The sequence below is a fragment of the Coccomyxa subellipsoidea genome, assembly GCF_000258705.1.
Source record: "Coccomyxa subellipsoidea C-169, whole genome shotgun sequence".
In the NCBI taxonomy this organism is placed as follows: Eukaryota; Viridiplantae; Chlorophyta; class Trebouxiophyceae; family Coccomyxaceae; genus Coccomyxa; species Coccomyxa subellipsoidea.
In genome coordinates this window covers 864,712-885,836 of record NW_005178039.1, presented here as the reverse complement: position 1 = coordinate 885,836, position 21,125 = coordinate 864,712, and the positions used below count along the sequence as shown (strand labels likewise).

The following is a 21,125-nucleotide window of genomic DNA, read 5'->3' as shown; positions in this document are numbered from 1 at the left end:
CGCGGCTTGTCACCATCTTGTTTTGCTGCATGCATCATAATGTCTTTCGTCATTTGATCTGCACAACAGAAAACGTGATTAGCACGGCAACTAATGGAAGTGCTGGCCCTGGCTTGTGGTGTCAGGAGGTTAAACTTCTCACAAATTTGTAACCTTGGCCACAGAGAAACTTGACAAATGGACTCCTGTATGTACAGCACCTGTATTTTACAAGTCATGTTCGAAGGTCCATAGAACGCACCCCGAGTGCAGGACACCACATACCTATGGAATGCTGCGGAACGTTCTCTCCACAAGGAAGCTCAAGCGGGGCTCAAATAGGACGTAACCTCTGGAGGAGCTTGAGGTTCCAAGGGTATGCCAAGTTCTCGTCCAAGCTGCTCATACCTGGCAACTGCTGCAACCTGTAGGTTGCCTTTTGGGCTTCTATATCCTTTCCTTTCTGATCGCAACTCTCTTTCAAATCTTTACTCCACCGGCGTTGTACGTGAGCCTCAAAGTAATCGAGTTCCATTTGCTTGAGCTCGTATTCGACTTTAGCGACATCCCTCTCTATCCTTACGATCTCTAACCTTGTTGTTGACTCAAGTGTAAGCATATTTTCTGCACGGCATACGATCAAGGCAGCAGACCCCCTCCAAACAGGGTGCAGGCTCAATACAACCTTTAAGATCGGTAAACACATGGTGCTTGTGGAAAAGATAGCCTCAGGAACCCACCTTAACAGGAAGATGTTTTATCCTTCGAGAAACATAATTTTAGAAGAGTGCTGAAATACTTGAGAATGCAGAATTGTAGATCAAATTTGATCATGCTCTGACATTTGGGCGCTCGATCGGCTCCCACGAAAACCCTTCTAGTCGGGCAAGGGTCTTCAGCAAACCTGACCTAGGTCTCAAATTCCAACAACACAAGCCGCAAGTGAGGCACCTGTGGTAATATCTGTAATCTTAACCTTTCCAAGTCTGCAGCATCATGAGGTCTCTATTGCGCGTAACCCAGAATGTGCTGCGCGCCAGTGAGCGCGCCTACACCAACGCAGCAAATCCTGACAGGAAGGTGGCTATTCTTGGCGCTGCTGGTGGGATCGGGCAACCTTTGAGTCTGCTCATGAAGGTGTGATGTTCATGCTGCATAAATGGAGATCTAATCCTGATGTTTGCTGCTTTTCATGATGATTGACAGATACTAGCGCTCAAGACTTCAGATCTGGCGCGACCTCTATGAGAATCAGGGAAATGTTGCATGTAATTTTTGTGTTCAGTACATTTGTTGTTGGCCAACACTGTGCTCTGAGGCTGTCCTACTTCCTCGTGTTATTCTGAGCAGCTAAGACTCATCCCTGCAATGCTGCTCGCAGATGAACCCCTACGTCAGCGATCTGGCCCTGTACGATATCCAGGGAACTCCTGGTGTGGCAGCGGACATTAGTCACATCAACTCCAAAGCAAAGACAAAGGTACGCTTCTGATCAGCAGCTGTGGCCAACTCAATAAATTTCACATTGATCTCACTTGGGGTAGCTTCCTGCTGCAGGGCTATGCTGGCGCGGAGCAGCTTGGGGAAGCGTTGAAGGGCGCTGATGTCGTCATCATCCCTGCCGGTGTCCCAAGAAAGCCCGGCATGACTCGTGATGACCTGTTCAAGGTGCATGCTTCTTCCATATGGCAATCTTCCTCTAACATCGACAATTGTCATGGCTCAACCCTTGAAAGCATGTGAACACTTCTCGCATTGGAGCCGAGGGATATGGTGCAGTGCTCACGACAAGCGTTGTGGTGACAAAAACTTTCTTGTGCAGACCAATGCAGGCATCGTGAAGGATCTGATCACCGCTGTTGCCCAGCACGCTCCCACGGTGCGCTCAACACTTGCCTGCTCAAAACAACTTTTGAACAGCCCATGGCGCACTATGCTTATGGCATCCTGGGAGAACCTGAGGAATGGATCTGCATCACGAGAATCTGGAGTCTTCCTGACCTTCTCACATGACCATGCAGGCCATCCTGAACATCATTTCCAACCCGGTCAACTCCACAGTCCCCATCGCTGCTGAGGTGCTCAAGGCAGCGGGTGTCTACGACCCCAGGAGGCTCTTCGGCGTCACCACCCTTGACGTTGTACGTTTCTGTCCCCTGCTTCACCTATATCGCGACAAGCCCAACCTCCAATACATCGTCCCAAGACAGCAGTGGAAATCCAAGCTCCTAGTGGAAGCTCTTAGTCTGATGCAGAATGTGGACCCAGCAAGAGCTGCTGCCCACATGGTGCTGCTGTGTATGCGCATCACAACTTTACGTCTTTGCTCGCTGCAGCATCTGCCTGCTTGTGCGTCAGCGGGGGGCGTATGATATTGCATTCAAGTTCCCATACCGTGCGTGCGGCGCTCATATGGCGGCATGTGCGCGCAGGTGCGTGCGCGCACCTTCTACGCGGAGAAGAAGGGCCTGCCGGTGGCTGACGTGGAGGTGCCGGTGGTGGGCGGCCACGCGGGCGTGACCATTCTGCCGTTTTTCAGCCAGGCCACGCCCTTCCAGGACCTGGCCCAGGAGGAGCTGGTGGCCCTCACCAAACGCACCCAGGACGGCGGCACCGAGGTCGTGCAGGCCAAGGCCGGCAAGGTGCACTTTATTTCCCCCTTCGTTCTGCCCCTCACAGCCTGCATCCTGGGATGATGACATCTAGGGTGGAGCACTGTTTGCGGCATGCACGCTCGGTGGACAAGGGCAGGGAGCAATGGGAGCTCTGTGGCTGGCAAGTGTGGCAGGAGGCATAAGGCATGAGAGCATCCTGATGGCTGTGAAGCTGCATGTTGCACCAACAGGAGACTGCTCAGCTGTCTGGGTCTATTGCATGCAGGCTCAGCGTTCAGATTGCCATCAACCACTGCATCAGAGTGAGACAGCTGCACTGCAGGTTGCAAAAGCGTATCCTGATGTGTGTAATGATGCGCAGGGGTCAGCCACTCTGTCCATGGCATACGCTGGCGCGCTGTTTGCTGACGCGTGCTTGCGCGGCCTGAACGGCGAGTCGGACGTTGAGGAGTACACCTTCGTCGAGTCCAACATCGTCCCGGAGCTCACCTTCTTCTCCTCCAAGGTCAAGCTGGGTCCCAACGGTGCGTCCTCCAGCAATCCGTTCGCTGCTCTGTACTGCATGAAATTCTTTTGAACATGATTTCAGTTTGTCTGTGTGTCCTTGACTGGCTGTAAAATGTAGGCTAGCGTTGCGCTCTTTATGCTGCATGTCCATAGCATGACTGGTGGTCGGTCCGTCTTGACTGAGGCGCTCTCAAGTTTCTCACATTTGAGTGAGTGCATAACACTGATGCCCAGAGTAAGAGCTTGCTGCTGTGTGATGTGCAGGTATCGAGAAGGTGATGGGTTTGGGAGAGCTGACAGAGTTTGAGGAGGCTGGCCTCAAGGACGCCATCCCCGAGCTCAAGGCATCCATTGCCAAGGGCGTCGAGTTTGCCCACAGCAACTAGAACGGCCTCAGCAGTTCTAGCTTCTGCATCAAAGCTGCACAGGACGTAAATTTTGAATTGTAATTGGGTCCGGGTTTGGGGTGTGTTCAGCATAAAGTACAGCTTAGGGTCGGCAGGGAGGCTCATGGTGAGCCACTGCTATAAGGTTAGGGATGTGCATAGGAAGCCCTGAATCGGGCTATTATGCACAGGTCACTCTGTGAAGGTGGTCAACCAGTGTCTTTAGGTGTTGTGTGAACATGCATCCTAAGTGCAACTCATGACTTGAACTGGACGCCTGGCAAAAGCAGTAGTGCTTCTTGAGCATTGAACAAATACATCTTTAATTTGTTGCCATAAGTGCCCAATCACCATGGATCAGCAGCTCATTCAATGAATAACCTGCCTAGTGACTAACAAATCATCCCGACCAACATGCATCATGTCTACACTACATTTGAATTGTGTCGTCATTTAATAAAGAATATGCAGTCCTGAGATTCCAGTCATGTCTTAGCCAGAAATATGGATCGATTGCAAACGCAAAGCCTCATACAATCTAAAATATTGCTACCCAGATGGGCACATAAGCCACACAAGCACACAGCCCTTTTGGTGAGACGTTTGCGCCATGGTGGCAACACATTGTCCTCTGTTTTCTGCTGATGCTTCTCTAGTGTCACTGTGCAAAGTTACCAGGGGGGTTCAGTCTTCTGCTGGTCCATGGCCAGGCAAACATGCCCCACTCGGCCATCCCAAAGTCACTTAAAAACATGACATGATCACCCCAAGGGTCACAATCACCCATCAGCTGATGTAATTCACACATGTGGTATCATGTGAATGCCAGCCTTGTCACAGCGGGGGCAGCCGTTCAAGTATAAGGCATGGAGGCGCCAGCTAAATGACTGAAGCTTAGTCATTCGCCGGGATGTCGCACGCAGTGCTGATGCTGGGGTGGCTGTCGGACGTAGGCGTGTGTGGTAAAGGCCGCCTGACTAATGCTTAGTCTTCGGCCTAGTCATCGGCTGGGATGTCATAGGTGGCGCTGATGCGGGGGTGGCCCTCGTAGGTGGGGGTTGATGCGCCGTCGGGGGAGCCGCCCTCGTGGTGCAGCAGCCCGTGTGCGCGCAGGGCCGCGCCATCGGGCGCGCTGGCCGCCAGGCTGGACGCCGCCAGCTGCTCCTCGTCGCTGCGAGCGCGGTCCAGCTCGCTCCACTCCAGGCGCGACACCAGTCCCCCTATGCCCCCCGGGTCCCCCCCGTTCTCCACCGCCGCTGCACGCCCCACCACTGTTCAATCTTTATGAACCCCTTATGCTCAGTTAGGAGGGCTGACTCGTCTGCAGCCTCAACAACCCTTGTATGCGTTGCTCAGCCAGGTTAATAGTCAGTCCGCATCCTCAGAACACCATGCATTCTATGAAATATCTGCAGCACCTGATAGATGGCTGCAGGTAGTGCACAAGATGCCAAGTATTCTGAGGAAACAGACAAGCGCGTTAAAAACAGCTTCCTGCAAAACATTCAAAGCCAGCTGCGGCACTCAAGTATGTTTGTGGGTGTGTAGCAGAAGGCGGTGTGCGCGCACCCATTATGTCAGCAACGTCGTCCTCATGGTCGATGCCGTCTTCCAGGTTGACTCCTACCTCGCCGTCGCTGGCGCCCTCCAAATCATTCCCATCCTCGCTGCTGCCGCCTAGCGCCGGACCCTGACATACCAAAACCAATTTTCAGCTGACAGAAAGAAGCAAGCAGGATCCTCACAGAAGCCGCAGACCGAGGGGTCATCATGTGGGAGCTAAAAAGCTGAGAGCAAGGCGCCTGACAGCTGCCCAGGCAACAACAGCCGCGTGGCAGTGTAGTGGAGGGCATTGCGGCTGAACTGGGGGCCGGCATACCGATACACACGGAAATCGAACACTTAAATTTGAAGAGCTTATTGGTGTGGGGATGGACAGGTGCACGGGGCCCAACATGCCGGCTGCCGGCATCTGCAGGGAGATTTCAATCTCACTGAGCCCATGTCTAAGCTGCTCTGGGCGGGTGGGTGGCTGCTCGAAGATGCCACTGCATTGCGCCCACCTGGTGCAATTAAGGGATACATCAAGGTGCCAGGGCATGTCACAGTAGAGGACATCAGCGCACCGCGGCGATCCGCATGCGTGCGGTGCGGTCGGAGTCGGAGTTGTCCGGCAGCGCCAGCACGAGGCTGTGGCGGCCGCCCGACGCGCAGCAGATGACGCGCCACCGCTCCGGGCCGCCTGAAGCACCGCTTAGTCACCTCAGTCACCCCGCTGACCTCTTTCAAGGAGAAATTTGGCAAGCGTATTGTTTGGAGATTTTTTGGACCACTGGCATAACTGAAAAAAGGATGCTAGGGGAGAACAGTTAACACTTTGTACTACCACCATGTCATTGTTGGCTGGCTCCTCTCTGTCATGCACCAGAGTGTAGATATCACAAAGCCCATCTGACCTGACTTGGACAGTGCTCTTGAGCAGATATGATGTTGAGAATGTACGCCGCATTTTGTCATGAAGCATGTGCTGGCCAATTTGGAGTAGTTGGTAATCACCTGGGAGGAACACTTCAACTGGGGAGAGGTAGTCCTTCTCGGTCCCTGTGCCCAGCCGCCCGAAGGAGCCTCGGCCCCAGGTGTAGATTCGCCCCTCCGATGTCAGCACCATCGTGTGGGTTCCCCCGCAGGATGCCTGTGCATGCATGCATGTTTTCAGCAGATCCCTTCTTCGCACTGGAGATCCTACGGCTTCTATACACCAACGCAAAGGTCTGAGACCATGTAGCCATTTGAATCTGTGTATGACATATGATAGCCAATATGCAGAACAGCAGAGGGGGGACATGGTGCTCGCCTGCACAATGCGCACGTCGGGCTCCTTGAAGGCGACTCCTGTGGCGCGCAGCTTGCTGGACCCTGACCTGTCGCCCAGCCCCAGCCTGCCGTACTCTCCGCGGCCCCACACAAACACCTCTGCACCCCAAATTGCAGCACAGAGTCATGCTTTGCCACTAGAGTCACGGTGGCTGGACGCGAAAGACAGCAACCTGCCTGCAGTTCTTACTGCAGCTGCAAGCACAAAAACTCCTTCGTACCTCGCTTATGCCCAACCATGCAGAAGGGTGCAATATCAGAGCCCTCTATAATGTGACTCCAAGGTAAGGACTGCACAGTCGGGTTGGGGGAGAGCTATCACTATTTGGCATAAGTGGCCAAATGTGGCGTGTGACTGCCAGCAAGCCATGCATTCAAATCAATGCGTGTGACACCATCTTCCCCGCTTTTGCGCACTCAATCTGTGGGTGCGCGCCTCCTTCGGTGGTGAGCGCGAGGGAGTGCCAGCCGCCGGCAACAATATCGGCCACTCGCACATCCTCCAGGCCCAGAACTTTCGTGGGGGAGGTCTCGTAGAAGGTGCTCCCATTGCCCAGCTGCCCAAAGTCGTTGATGCCCCACGCCAGCACCTCCCCAGCCCTGCGCAAATTAAACCTAGTCGCTGCTTGGCATCCCATACAGAAAAGGAAGCCAAGAATAGGCATGCATAGCCTGAATTAGATTATCTGAGCAACACATGCCCGGCCCTGCGCCAAAGTCTCAGCTTCACGCTTCCACTCGAAGTGCTGAGCTGCAATGTTTTTCAACAATAAGAAGGTCTCAAACCCCTCGGCATGCCTCACAAAGATGGAATCAACAGTAGGCAAATGCATCGGCTGCAGAAATACATTCTGGCATACCAATTAGCTGGTACTCATTATCTTGCAATTACTAAGCACCGTCGCATGAGATTTTCACTGCCAACTCTTGAGGCCATGACTTCTTCATGTGCGGCACAAGGCACCCCGCTCTGCTCTCAAGCAACGTTGACAAGCGATGCCAAGACGCAGGTCAAAGCATTGTACCAAGACATAGGAGTACGTGTTGACACAGCAGGCTGACCCAACTTCTTACATCACTCCCTTTCTGCTGCGCGAGCGCAGCTGGGTGAAGAACAAAAGGGGTGCCGCAGATGGAGGAACAGGGAGGGTCCATGTGGTAAGAAGGGTGCAGCTCACGCGTTTAGGGCGAGGTTGTGGAAGGCGCCGCATGCCAGCTTCACGATGTCGATGGCGCCCTCCACCTTCTTGGGATGGCGGTCCACCTTCATGGAGAAGTCCCCCCACGGCTCGCCCCATGTCCACACCTGCCGCAGCCATCAGACCCATCAAGAGCTTGAATTCATATCAAGGACAAATGAAAGGTCTTACAAGAGCAACACTGGTTGTTGAGGAGGGGACATGCAAGTTTTCAAGGAAAGTCGTGGATGAGGTCAGAATGGCAACTTTGCACCGTTTTCAGCACTACACAGCTGCCAACAGGACCAATTCACCACATTTCTTGCCACTCACTAGGACGTATAATTACATCTGTATGTGACACCTAACGCCAGGTGGCAAGCCACACCTCGCCAGTGTCGGTGAGCACGCAGGAGTGCATGCCGCCGGCAGCCACCTGCTTCACGCGCAGCCCCGGCACGCACGGCGTCGGCTGCACCACATCCCTGCACAGGGCAGGCTTGCTCAGGCAGAGCCACACTAGGCCACCTCTATTTTCCTGTAATCTGGAGCTCTTGTGCATCCTCCGATTTCTTTCCACCGGCAAAACCTTCAGGATAATGTAAACAATGTGGGTAGAGCCTGTCCCCACCATAGTATGTGAATCGTGCAAGTATCCAACCCCCTATATGGGCACAAGAAAAGCAAGCTGCCAGGGGGATTAGGGTTACATGCCAAGCAGCAGCAGATACCTCGTTAATCGTTAATGGACATGCATGCATCCTTGGAAGACAGTATACCAAAGCAGGCGGCTCTAGTAGGGCTTGCACCTGACATTCCACTCCACATTACACTGCCCATACTCGTTGCCGCCCCAGGCGTACACCAGGCCGGCTGAATCCAGCGCCAGGCAGTGCCATCCCCCTGTGGACACCTGCGTGATCTCCATGCCTCGCAGCGCTGCCACCCTCCTGGGCTTGCGCTCATGCTCCCTGCAAATGCAGCAAAGCATGTCATCATTCACAGTCAACTGCAGGACAGTCATGATGAATGCTGCTCCTTCTTCCTCTTCTGCTGGTGAACAATCGCAGCGGCCTTCAGGGAGCCGCGGTGTGGCCTTGCAGTGGCCTGGCAGAAAAAAGAAAGGCAGTATTGTCACGGGCACACAGCAAATTCTGCGGAAATTTCAGACAATTGCATGTGTACACCGTGGGCTGATGCCTGTTGAAGGCCACCCGAAGGATGCAAAAGTAATAGTTGCCGGGCCTTCTGGGTTGAGTACCTGTGACTGTGGCCCAGTGTGGCCCGGTCATTCCATCCCCACGACAACACCTGCAAAGGCAACAACCCACTCTCACAGCTCAATTTGATGTACTCAATTTGATGTAATGATACAGAGTGGGTAAAGGGTCTGATGCAGGTGGCAAGTGTAGGTTACCCACCTGCCCATCAGCATCAATGGCCACAGTGCATCTGCTGCCGCAAACCTGCAATGTCACAAGAGCCCATGTCAAGAAATGCCGGAGTGACTGGCTGAAGGTCGAATGTAAGGTGCACAGAATGCTAGTCTGGAAATGGCTACGCACCAGGGGGCTCTTCAGAAAGTCCCTCCCCTGGAATCGGGTTCCCAAGAGCGCCTCCAACACTTTTGGTGCCATCACATTCTCAGCCTCATCCAGTGCCTGCCAATGCACTTTCCTGCTCAGTCCGCAGTGCATGCTAAACTTCCTCACAGTATCAAGATTGACATGCCATGTCTGCAGCATGTGAGGAAGGTGCTACTGGAGAATTTTGGGATTCATACCAGCTGGCCGTCTTCATTAACACCCCATCCAAAGACCACGGCCTCGATTGGGGGCTTCTGCACATACTGTGGCAGAGACCTGCACAGGAAGCCCACGCTGCTGCTCTGCTTCAGCAGGAGCCGGTGCTCTGGGCTGCCATTGCTGCTGACGCCGCTGTTGCCTGTCTCGGGTGCAGGAGTAGGCATAGTGGTGGGCAGCAACAAGTCCCCTGGACTGTAGTGTGTCACTGAGAAGTGCACAAGGCACACGATCGAGAGATTTATAGCCTTTCAAGCTCTCTGAGGATTACAATTAACTGGGGATCTGGACAATCCAAAGGCTTCTGGCTGTTACACCTTATTCCGTGCCAAGGTGTCCGATTGCAGATCATCACGGCAAATTGCTTCTGCACTGCAATACGGGATCCATCCAATAAGAAAAAGATGCCTAAAAAGAATAAGACTTTAACCCCATACAATAGCAGAGGCCTGACACAGCTAGATGATTACCACGTATATGAAAACCCTCAGACCTCGTTGTGCCGAGCGACGTAGAATAAAAGTCACAGCAAGCAGGCTGTATCTTCAAGAAGCACGCTGTTCTCTGCGAAGGGATGCCGAGCTGCAAGGTGTTCTTCTTCGAGCTTGGGCATTGATCAGTCTAGGTGACTCATCCGATCATGGTCTAGTCACATCAGAATCACCACTTATTGTTGCCATTCAGATACTAGCTATATGATGTTCCTCGATGCAATTTCAGGGGCAAAAACAAGCCATTAGAAGCAATAGCTGGGGTCAAGTGTGTGGAGGCACGCCATGCCTCACTGTATATCAGACGTATAGCTTCTCTATGCCAGCAAAACTAAATTCTAGATATATTATTTCTTTAAATCTGGTACTAGACGGATCCTAAGGGCCACACGGTACGAATTTTTCAGCCCCACTTGTGAAGGTGCCGTCCATGAAAGGGCTGGGCCCAGTCAGCTATCAAGGAGCTCCTGTGAACGGATCCCACAAGGTGTGCTAGGAATTTTCAAATGAATTAATGGATGTCTTGTCCTTGCCAGGCACGGTATATCCAAGCCTAAAACCGATGTCATCAATCTTGACAGGCTGATGGCGTACTAAACCTTCAGCTGCGAGTTGAAAATGCTGAGAAGCTTGGCCTTGAAACTAACGCAGGTAATGTTAAGACTGCTAGTCCATCACCCAAGTTTCAAGTTGGACCAACCCTGGCATTATTACCCAACAACACTGCCTTGTGGTACAGGTGAAGCAGTGCTGCACCCGGCAAGCTGTGGTGCATGGCATGCTGCGCTGCAGGAGAAATATCGATACCTTTGTCTGGCTAAAGGCTCTGATTGCCTCCTCAACCTCAGGTTTGAAAGGTCACTCCTCTTGTTCCCAGCCGAGCAAGTGGATGCTGCAAGCTCAGCAAGAATGCAGGGCTCCATCATGATGTTCCAGAACATTCTGCAGGCTGGACACCTCTGCACCAGAGACTTGCATCTGCCTTGATACAGTCCAGCAACACAACCTTCATGTTGCCCCTGGCGAGACATACGACTTCAGGTGCTTTTGTATCAACTTATCTGGCTTGCTGTCAGAATTGCAAAAAGAAATGCTAAAGACCCTACAATGACACAACCAGTATCACCTCTGACGATTGCTGCATCGGTTCATGTGCAGCCTCTGGCAGCCACCTGCAGAGGAAGCCTTTGATCTGCACGACTTGGAAGGAGAAGTGCGTTTGTTCAGGAGCAGACAGGCATCCACCAGTGGCACACTTCAGGTACTTAATATGCCCATCTTTGCAGAAATGTTACTCACTCATGCATGCTATGCCGCAGTTCTAAGCGCTTGCAGGCCTCCTCATTCCTCCCAACATGGACAAGCCAGGGGGTACTAGAGACTACGGCGATTTCTTGCATCCCCTAGACAACCCATATCAAGGGGGGATTGATCATACGCATGCATGCAGGTGGACGCGCAGAGCTTGATAAAAGTGCTCGGCAAGCAGCTGTTTGGTCGAGTGGTTGCTGTGAATGAGTTGGTAATGGTGCATCTGGATGGATTGGCGCTGGTGGTGAGGATAGCCAATCTGAACACACTGGACGAATCCGCGAGAGAAGAAACTTTGTCCTACCACTGCTACAGGGGACTGGTCGCCCCCGACACAACCCTTTATTTGACAGAAGGCAAGCAGATGTTTCCTTGACACTCTCCCGCCAGTTCCTGTATTTCGAAACAGCCTTGTGCTGCATCAATTATTGTTGGGTTGTAATATCCTGCAACAGATGCGTCGAGCTTGCATTTCTCAACTGTGCAGGGGATGTGATTGGCGGAGCCCTGCAACAGATCTCATATAGCAGCCCCCAGCTCTTGAGTGAGGGCAATCCAGCTACAGGCCCAGCCAATCCCCCAGTGACCGGCAAACTTGTCCTACTCAATAGGAGGTACGCATGCTGAGGCACCTTCATCCATCTATGTGGTGCAGGAAAAAGACTGTCACATGTGACTTTCCCTCAGGGCATGCATGTACCCTCAAGCCGAGTCAGGGCTGCATTTTTTTTGAACAAGCATGTGAATTGTATTGGAGCGCCTAGACGCTGCTTAGGGTGTGATGACGTGACACGCTGTTGCAGGTCAAGACCTTCTGGGGACAGGTCCCGTGCAGTCATAGATGTGCTGACGAGGGATGGCGAGGTGTTCCCAGTCAAGCGCAAGCTGTTGAGGCCCTGCATCAATCTCACTCAGGCCGTGCGCAGCGATGTTCCCTCCGTCACCATCGATGTGGACACCCTGGTCTTTGACAGGTACCTCAGCCCTTTCCAGCACTCATTAATTGGCAGATTTTGAACTTATCTGCCCTATGAATACAGGCATCTAGACTTTGAAAACTGGGGAATGTATGGTGTTTTGTGAGAGGTCAGAGGCAGCCAGAGCCAGGGGAAAAGGATTTGGGTCTTGTAAAAAGGAGTGCAGAATGCTGAGGGCAGAGGTGCTGGCAGGGTCCTCATATATCTGGAGGCTGGCGCAGCGGGGCAGCCAGTGCCAGACTACGCAGTGCATCTCCTGGGTGACCTGCTGCATGCTGGAGAAGCCCTGGGCCTATTGTCTCTGCAGGTGAGAGCTCCAACTGAAAAAGCCAGAGGGTGCATTGAGATGCATCATGCTGCCCAGCCATTGGCACCATCATAGTTGTCTGCTTGCCAGCTGGCAAATGCTGGCCAGTCAGTGGTAGGGGCATCAATGCATTGCAGAGCTGCCTTCAAGGGTCTAAGAAGAAAATTTTGCAGGATTACTGCCGCGCCAAGCTGGGCAGGCTGGACTCGCGTATCCAGCTGCGTAGCTTTGAGGAGGTGAAGGCGCACAATGCTGCCGGCCAGTGCTGGCTCATCCTGGACGGTAGGGCTCTTGAATCCTTCTCAGTCAACTCCTCATTACAGCCTTGCCAGAGACTGTATGGGGTGCTGATAGAAATTGCGTGAGGAGAGCAGCGCAAGCGCTCTGATGATGCATGCAAGCATGCGGCACAGGTTCACTGTACTCAATGGCGGTAGTTTTGGGTCTGCAATACGGCTTGTCTGTTGCATTACTGTCTTGATGGCATGCTGCAGGATCTAGGGCTCCGCTGGAATGAAGGGTCTGGAGGTACCAATGTGGAACTCCTTGCATGTCTGGCCCCTGCAGGCTCTCACAGCCGTGCCCTACCGTGCAGGCATGGTGCTGGACGTGACGCGGTGGCTGCCGGAGCACCCCGGAGGCGCCACTATCATCCCCAAGCAGTCGCTCAACCTGGACTGCGCACGCTTCTTCGAGGTGTACCACTCCTCGCGCGAGTCCTTCCTGTACCTGCGCGAGTTCTATGTGGGCGAAGTGCATCCCGGGTGAGTTCTGCACCTACTGCTTGACTCTGCGCATCCAGTGCATGGCTTGAGAGGGCCTCCGAAAATTTTAAGGTGCCCCGCATAGTATTCACTGGCCTCCCTGGGAAATATAAGAGATTCCCGTGCATCTAGCACTTTTGGCGTAGAAAGGGAAAGTGTTCTGGGCAGACCAGCAAATGATCCCGTAGCCTAGAAGGCTCGGGCCAGACTGACAAGGATACCACTGGACGCCAAAGCTCGCATGCAGTATCATATGGCTCTGCTTCAGATTAATTTTCAAGTGCTATGCAGTCTTGGGAACAGGGATCACCTTGACAGGTCTGCAGAAGCCGCTGCCTGGCGTGTTGCATGGCTGGAAAGAGCACATGATTAGCAGCAGTGCAGCTGATGTTACTTGATGTCTCGTATGTAGTCAAAGCAAGCAGAGTTGCCAAAGATGCCTTTCCTCCTTTTGATGATTCTTGTGACCGTTATATCTTGCTGGTGCAGGGACGTGGCCGCGGTGCCCTGCAAGGAGCGGCCCTCACCGGAGTTTCTAGCGCAGCTGCGCGGCTACAGGCGCTTCCGCATGCAGCCGCCGGACGAGGACTCCTTAGTCAAGGCCTTCAAGAGCTTCTGAGGAGCTGCGTGTGGAGACGAGCAAGTTGCTACGTGAATTTGCAAGATGCTCTGTTCTTATAGGCGTGGATTTTGACCACTGCAGATAAATTTGGGAGGGCTATCATAATATGCCATAATCAGTGATACTAAGAGCTTGTGAAAGCTGGTTGCAATCAGTAATTGATGGGCAACGCTCGCCGATGCATACTCTACACAATCTAGAACCTATTAAATATGACTACAAAAGTTTATATCTTCGTATTTGTCGGATGGGTCATGCCAGTCTGTTTTACACGCGGATACCCAAAATGATCCATTGCACTGGGTGGACTGTGTGGTGACTGCCATTGCCACAATGCCGGCACACGATGCACGGTGCAGTGGATAGATTGCTGCAGCCGGCGGCACGTGCATGCGGCAAACACACTTTGGCATGCATGCCATGGCCAGTACTGCCACTAGTGCACGCTGCATCAAGCGGCGTCACACATGTATGGACGGTAACTTTGCTGGTCTGCGCAAAGGCATGCCGCGGCTGCAATAGGTACGAGAGAGCAGTGCTTGCTGTGCTGTGTAGCATTGTTTGGTGGTGGGTGTGGTGGTGTTTTCCTTAAAACGCACGCCTCACTTGAACTCAGACTATTAGTCTGATACCACATGGACTGCAGACAGACCTTCAGGCCCCACAGATGTGGCTGCAGAAACTCTTTGTGTATGCCCTATGGCCTTCGGGCTTTGGGTTTGCCGACATAACAATAATAATAATAATAATAATAATAATAATAATAATAATAATAATAATAATTCTTGATCACCACTCGTGGCCTTTATCCTTCCATTCTCCTCCCGAAAAGCTCATTCCACATCATCGGGAGGACGACGTCAGGACGTGATGTACCCTGTTTCCTGTTTTGGAACGCCTTCGGCAGGTCAATAATGTAAACAAACGGAAATATTCCTTGGCCCGAGCATCTTTCCCAGAGATGCTTCCAAGCAAAATATTCCTCTGGGTCATGCCATCTGCATATCCTCCAAATCGCTATCGACAACTCGGAATCTGCGTAATGCGCGTTGCACCGCATTAGCTGTTGACAGACATCAGGCGTCGGCCTGGAATCTCAGGATTTGAATTTGCGACAAGTGTGTCACCCCTCCTGCGTTCGAAAGGGGTTCCATTTGTCTAGCCACAGCCAGGCTTCTCTCGAGAGCTCTAGCATCATCCAGCAATATGGTGTTGGTCCACTACACGTGGATATATGTCTTGTCCATAATCGTGGCGTTTATTGGCGCTTTCGGGATCGGCGCTAATGATCTCGCCAATTCCTTCGCGACAAGTGTCGGCGCTAAAGCCTTAACGGTGAGCTTGGCATACCCAGCAATGTCTGTCGCATGGCTATCACTCATCATCTGTCTTCGCGAGCTCACTATCCCATAGCGCTATCTGCTACTGCTGAATTGCCTCTGCTGCAGCTTCGCAGCCTCGGCTCAAGAATTCGGCGGCCTTAGGGATTCTGACATTCTGCTATTGGTGCAGATATCTCAAGCCATACTTGTTGCTGCTGTGTGTGAATTTCTTGGCGCCATCCTCTTGGGAGCGGGTGTGACAGACACCATCCGCTCCAACATTGCCAACGTCTCCCTCTACACCGACTCTCCAGCGCTCCTGCTCTACGGCATGTTCTGCGTGCAAGTCGCAGCTGCCTTCTGGTGAGAAACTTCCTTCATGCTGTATTGCTTCTCTATTGCAGGATGTAGCTGCTAGGGTTTACATGCTTTCTTCCCATACACTATGATTCAGGAAGCCACTACGAGGCCCCTGTAAATTAACCGGGACCTCAATTTGGCACGCATATAGCTATGTGGGCCTCTCCCCCTTGCCTCCCAGGACTTTGAAATAATTTGCTTGCTCCAAGGAAGCCAGCTCCAACCTAGTAACCTTGCTGGGAGGTCCCAATATCCCTACTTGTGAGACCCCTCGTTGTGCGTAGAATTGAATGCTCAGGTCTCAATGTGCGTTGCAGGGACAATTTTGCATGCCACCTGGAGCTGCCGGTCTCCACCACCCACACCACAGGTCTGCACTACATTCAAAGACAAGACACTCTGTCTGTGCAGATGTATTTGAAATGTCAGGATCGTGCAAACAGCACACCTTCTATGAGACGCTGATCATCTCTGCATCTGGTCTCTCTAGGCAATGATTCATTCATTCATTCATGAGCAATATACTAATTTGAAACAGTGTAGCTCCTTATCATTGGGACTTGCCATTGCTTTGCGCTTTTGTCGGAAAGTTGATGAAAGACACCAGAGAAAGTATGAAAGGCTAGCTGTAAGTTTCTGCCGCAACATCGCAGGGTAAGAATCTGAAAGAACGCATGATGATAACTAAGTGTGCCTTGTAATGGTGGCTACAGTGGCTGGTGTGATTGGTATGAGCCTGGTGCTATTTGGGGGCAACAGCGTGGTCTGGCTCAAGCACACCTCCACCTTTATCTATATCACAGGTCAGGCACTGCTCTTCCTTTGCTGCCAGCCTTGCCTTTCCTCTACCAGTGCTATATCCGCACAAGGCTGCCTACAGTGTACTCATTGTGTGAAGGTTTCTGGCATGCATCAAAGAGGTTCAGGCGCATCTCACCGGTCACGCTGTGCATATTTTGCCACAATCCTTGGTCATGCATATGCTTTTCTGCTGCGAGTGATTGCTCCGGGGATGCTTGCATGGTTCCCGCATGTCCGTCCTGAAGCTGCCACGCGCTTGTGCAGCCGTGCAGCTTGGATTGTGCAGAATCAGCACACGACAGCATTTGTTGGCTGGAGCGCGGTTTTCACTCAAATTTTCCCTGCTGTTCAGGCTTTGTGCCGGTGGTGTTGTCGTGGATTGTGTCGCCCATACTCTCCGGCATCATTGTGACCATCCTGTATGGCCTCGTCCGCACCTTTGTGCTGCGCTCCAAGCACAGCTTCAAGCGTGCCTTCTACGTGAGCTCTGCTGCCTTCATGACGTTTTCCCAATTGCACTTGCCTGTTGCTTTTGCCATGTCTGATGTGTGCTGCCCACACTTGAACCCCTGCACTACCCTCTATTTGGGAAGCCATCCCCAGTTCTCAATGGTCTGCGTATTGGAGTGCACTCACTCTGAAAAGCACATCAATGTTGCCTTTCCGACTTTGGATTGTCTGCATACTTTAGCAGAGGCTTTTGTTGCTCTTGTATCCTCCCTTGACATTTGTCTTGATGCTCAAGTATGTTGAGACCATGACAGAGGTAAAACCTGTCAAATGATCGACCAGGCAACATTATATTACAATATTGCCCACTTGATGGCTGTGGGTGCTGCCTGCAGCTTCTTCCCTTCCTTGTCGCCCTGACCCTCTTCGTAATTACCGTATTCATCATCCAGACGGGTGCCAAGAACAAGCAGTAAGCCCTTCTACCGACAATTTGATACCATCACCGTTGCCTTTTCCTTCTTTAGACAATGTCGTGTAAATTTCACCATGTGTGATCCATTCTTGAAATATACTTGTCGCTGATGTGCATCTGTGCACTGCGCAGATTCAAAAACAACAATATCCCCGATGGAAAGATCATCTGGATTTCTGTCATTGTTGCCGCGGCCTGTGGTCTAATCACCCTTTTGCTGGTGATGCCCTACCTGCGCAAGAAGGCAATCCTGTGGGACCAGGAGCAGCAGAGGTGTGCTCATGCCTGTTGCTTAACGTGCTGTCGGTGTTGGTCGCCATGCTCTCGCAATAACTCATGACCGTTTAAGCATGCAAGTGTGCAGTACCCATGCTTGCAACCATCCGCAGACTGTGGAGGGATGATGCTGCAACGCAGCCCATGCAAGGACCTGTCAGCTCTACTTGCATCAGCACTAAGGCTTGTAGGCTGACCTCAATGATAACTATGTCAGGCTTGCTTGAACTGTCTGGTACTTGTTAGTCTTTCCGATGCAGGCTGGAGGATGAAGGCAGCGACACAGCAGTCTGGCTGATTATGGACAGCGAGGACCAAGTCCATGGCCCAACACCACAAATGAAAAGCTTTAGATTGAGCTGCCATCAAATCCTGACCTGTTGGCCTCTCACACACAGGCTGGAGACAGAGACTGGCAAGGCAAGGGTGGCTCGCGCGCCTGCTGGCACAGACAATGCTGCTGACAGCCAAGTGAAGCCTGCAAACACGACTGCACCCCACAGCGAGCCCAAAATGGACACTAAGAAGGGCGTGCCTGAGTCTGGTGAGTGGCCGGTGACTGATGGGGTAGATGACCTCTTAGCAAACCATTGCTGCACCCTATGCTGTGTGTCCATGAGCGGAAGAAATGCTCTAGCCATGATGCGTTCATGCACCCAACTAAAGCGGAAAGGCAGTCTTATGAGGCTATGCTTAATGTGATCAGAACAAGGACACGCCGCTCCCTTCACACTCATTGATTGGGCCTTTCACTTTGAGGCTTACTAAGTGAAGAGATTGTCGTGCAGGCATTCAGGCCGGTTGCCTTTCACTGTGAGGCTTACTAAGTGAAGAGGTTTGTTGTGCAGGCATCCAGGCCGGTCAGCATCCCGCCCGTGTGATGGAACACGAGCCTGTGCCCAAGCTGAACGCCTTTGAGCGCAGCATGGAGAGCATAGCGTCCAAGATTGGCGCATGCTTCAGCGGCATGGGCAACAATGGCTGCGTTAGACTTCTCACCAACAACCCCGTTTCCAATGCCGTACTCCATGTGAGACTCATCCCTCAGCTCCCTTCTCTCCCTAGCTCTAAACATGTGGTGGATGTCTGATCGTGAAGGGCGGGAGTTTGATGGCAACATTAACTTTGGCAGCCATTCCTGAATAGTGATCGAGAAGCCTTATGACCGATCTCCAAGATGAGCTCTAGCAAGAATAACGTGTGCAGGAATTGTAGTGGTGCGCCTGCTAGACATCTCTGGTGAGTGGCTATGACTCATGATCCTCTGAGGCGCAACAAGATGTGCCCGTTTGAAAGACGTTGCTGACCTGCAGGGGTCTCGCTACAAGATACACAACACCTTGGATGAGGACGATGCCAAGAATTACCGGGCCGATGTAGCCGAGATCTGGGATGCAGGCGAGACTTTTGACCCCAAGACTGAGCGCCTCTTCAGATACCTGCAGGTGAAGGACATCGCATCCAGCCTGTCGTCATTCAGTTGCCATGAGGGCCATGCATGTTTGATATCTTGGGAGAGCTACTACCTTAGTATGTTAATTTTTTTACTACTCCAGTATGTTTGTTGCAAATGTCTGTGCGGTTCCCGCTTGAGCCCTGCAAAATCTAGTTCACTGCTTTTGCAGTTGAGACCACTCTCATGCTTGCCATCTTATTGGGCTTGAGGTCTTGTTGCAATGGCTATGTCTTACCAGTTGCCATGATTTATGGAGCCTCTGAGCTTTGAAGGCAATGGGCGTAGGTGTTCTCTGCCATGGTGATGTCCTTTGCGCATGGCTCCAACGACATTGCCAACGCCATGGGCCCCTTTTCAGCTGTCTACTACATCTGGTGCGGCCCCTATTGTCAAGCTCGCCCGCCTTGGGCAGCTATCCCACAAATTTTTTGCACGCTGTTGTTGAGCAGGAGTGAGGCAGCCTGTTCATTTGCTCCTCACTTGATACTTGTGAAGGTACCATGTTACCATGCTTCCTGCATTGTGTCCAAGGACAATCCCACGCAGCCGTGCAGAGCACTGGCAAGGCACACAGTGTGCTCATCAAGGCAAGGATCCTTGCATTTGATGCATCTGCGGTGTCATTCCGAGTCATGCACCTTTTTCTTCACTTCCCTTCACTATTCAGACTTGTGCTGAATGCTCATGCTGTCACTCAGGAGCACCGGCAAGGTGCCCAAGAGCGTGCCCGTTGAGACCTGGATCCTAGCTGTGGGAGGAGCTGGCATCGTGCTGGGGCTGGCCACCTACGGCTACCTCATCATGCGTGTGCTTGGCGTTAAGGTTGTCAAGCTGTCCAACGCCCGCGGCTTCTGCGCCGAATTATCCACTGCCATCACCGTCGTCCTGGCCTCCCGCTTTGGTAAGTGTTACATCGCTACATCATGATGTTGCTAATACATCACTGACAGGTTCTGGTTCTATATATTTTCGAGACTGTAGTGTCATGCGCATGCTGGGCGTCAAGGTCGTCATGCTATTCATTGCGCATCTGTCGAGCCCTGGATCTTCTCACGGATGTGCCAGTATTGAGGTTTGCTTGTGCTGCAGGCCTGCCTGTGTCAACCACGCAGGTCATCACTGGAGCGCTGCTAGCAGTCGGCTTGTTTGAGGGCCGCAAGGGCGTCAATGTCAAGGCCTTCATCCGGGTGAGGCATCCTCGGACACATCCCAGGGACTGGCAGTGATTTCTCTGCAAGGATAGGCTTGGTGCTTTTATAACGAGCAATGTGGAATATTCCAAGGAGAAGGGTGAATCAGCTTGCTCTTCAAATGCATGCACTGCCCTTGAAAGTTCTTTGTGCTCGCAGATCTTTGGCGGCTGGATTATTACAATCATTATCGCTGCCCTGGTCGCTGCCGGGTTCTGCGCCTATGGCGTGTACACACCGACGAAGTTTGCTCCTGCATCCTGGACCTGATGTAGTGAGTAAACACTGCTCTTAGACAAAATGTAGGAGCACATCAAGAGTACTCTTACACCCAGCTGAAGTAATCGGAGGTGATCATTTGCGCCATTTCCAGAGGAGTCTTGAGGACTCTTGCAATCAGGAGAACGAAGTGCATACTTGCAATAAGAAGAATGAAGTGCATGCTGTGCAAGTCCCTGACCAGAAGCATACTGACGAGTAGAAGTAGCGAAGCAGCATGGTTTGAATCTGCTCAAATACATTTTGGAACCGGGTTCCAAATTTAAGCCCAGGGTTTCATGTGTAGTGATTCTGATCTGTCAGCAAGCATGCTTTGTGCTGCCACGTGACACCCATGAAATTTGACCTTGATGAAGATTTCCTTTAACGACCCATATCCCAGGTCAGTTTCGATCCTCCCAGGCGAACTCTTTGTTTACTATATGCCGCAGTCACCACTTCACACACCTGTTTTGCACTGGATTTTGACGCAAATATTGCAGATTGATTCCCGTCTCCCAACGCTTCGGGTAACTTTCTCACCTTCACTTGTTCAGCTTGTCACACCAAATGATGTATTGCATGCTGCTTTGTTTGTGTTTGGCATTTTGGGGGAAGTAGGGAACACCGTTTTCCTGCTTACCTGACTGACACACAAATTTGACCTGCCTGGCCCACAAAGTCCTGCTGTGAGTGCTTCCAGATCCAGAGATGTGGGCTCGAG

General features: G+C 52.1%; 4 protein-coding genes across 4 annotated transcripts; 3 read left to right on the top strand and 1 right to left on the bottom strand.

The window, feature by feature from the left end:
* The first annotated feature begins 963 nt into the window (after nucleotides 1–963).
* Nucleotides 964–3,873, top strand: COCSUDRAFT_22460 (malate dehydrogenase). The gene is made up of 8 exons (XM_005649608.1): nucleotides 964–1,116; nucleotides 1,361–1,459; nucleotides 1,537–1,647; nucleotides 1,802–1,858; nucleotides 2,001–2,120; nucleotides 2,412–2,621; nucleotides 2,956–3,118; nucleotides 3,366–3,873. The coding sequence occupies exons 1-8, from the start codon at nucleotides 976–978 to the stop codon at nucleotides 3,485–3,487; spliced, it is 1,023 nt and encodes a 340-aa protein (XP_005649665.1). The 5' UTR covers nucleotides 964–975; the 3' UTR covers nucleotides 3,488–3,873.
* A 610-nt stretch (nucleotides 3,874–4,483) lies between these two features.
* COCSUDRAFT_46591 (RCC1/BLIP-II) lies at nucleotides 4,484–9,885 on the bottom strand (the record flags this gene model as incomplete). The annotated part of the gene is made up of 13 exons (XM_005649607.1): nucleotides 9,323–9,885; nucleotides 9,105–9,200; nucleotides 8,961–9,005; nucleotides 8,801–8,850; nucleotides 8,349–8,510; nucleotides 7,928–8,024; nucleotides 7,540–7,667; nucleotides 6,757–6,961; nucleotides 6,357–6,458; nucleotides 6,044–6,179; nucleotides 5,614–5,729; nucleotides 5,057–5,177; nucleotides 4,484–4,743 (listed from the first exon to the last, which is right to left on the bottom strand). The coding sequence occupies exons 1-13, from the start codon at nucleotides 9,506–9,508 to the stop codon at nucleotides 4,484–4,486; spliced, it is 1,704 nt and encodes a 567-aa protein (XP_005649664.1). The 5' UTR covers nucleotides 9,509–9,885.
* Nucleotides 9,886–11,276: 1,391 nt separating this feature from the next.
* COCSUDRAFT_13727 (cytochrome b5) lies at nucleotides 11,277–13,810 on the top strand (the record flags this gene model as incomplete). Its single annotated transcript, XM_005649606.1, has 6 exons — nucleotides 11,277–11,509; nucleotides 11,908–12,117; nucleotides 12,313–12,427; nucleotides 12,601–12,709; nucleotides 13,023–13,191; nucleotides 13,681–13,810. The coding sequence occupies 6 exons, from the start codon at nucleotides 11,277–11,279 to the stop codon at nucleotides 13,808–13,810; spliced, it is 966 nt and encodes a 321-aa protein (XP_005649663.1).
* Nucleotides 13,811–15,019: 1,209 nt separating this feature from the next.
* COCSUDRAFT_13678 (phosphate transporter) lies at nucleotides 15,020–20,413 on the top strand (the record flags this gene model as incomplete). The annotated part of the gene is made up of 12 exons (XM_005649605.1): nucleotides 15,020–15,148; nucleotides 15,326–15,498; nucleotides 15,813–15,865; nucleotides 16,209–16,298; nucleotides 16,649–16,776; nucleotides 17,142–17,218; nucleotides 17,354–17,518; nucleotides 18,777–18,942; nucleotides 19,239–19,327; nucleotides 19,652–19,854; nucleotides 20,043–20,140; nucleotides 20,303–20,413. 12 exons carry the CDS (start codon nucleotides 15,020–15,022, stop codon nucleotides 20,411–20,413), a joined length of 1,482 nt encoding a protein of 493 aa, XP_005649662.1.
* Between the last annotated feature and the right edge of the window lie 712 nt (nucleotides 20,414–21,125).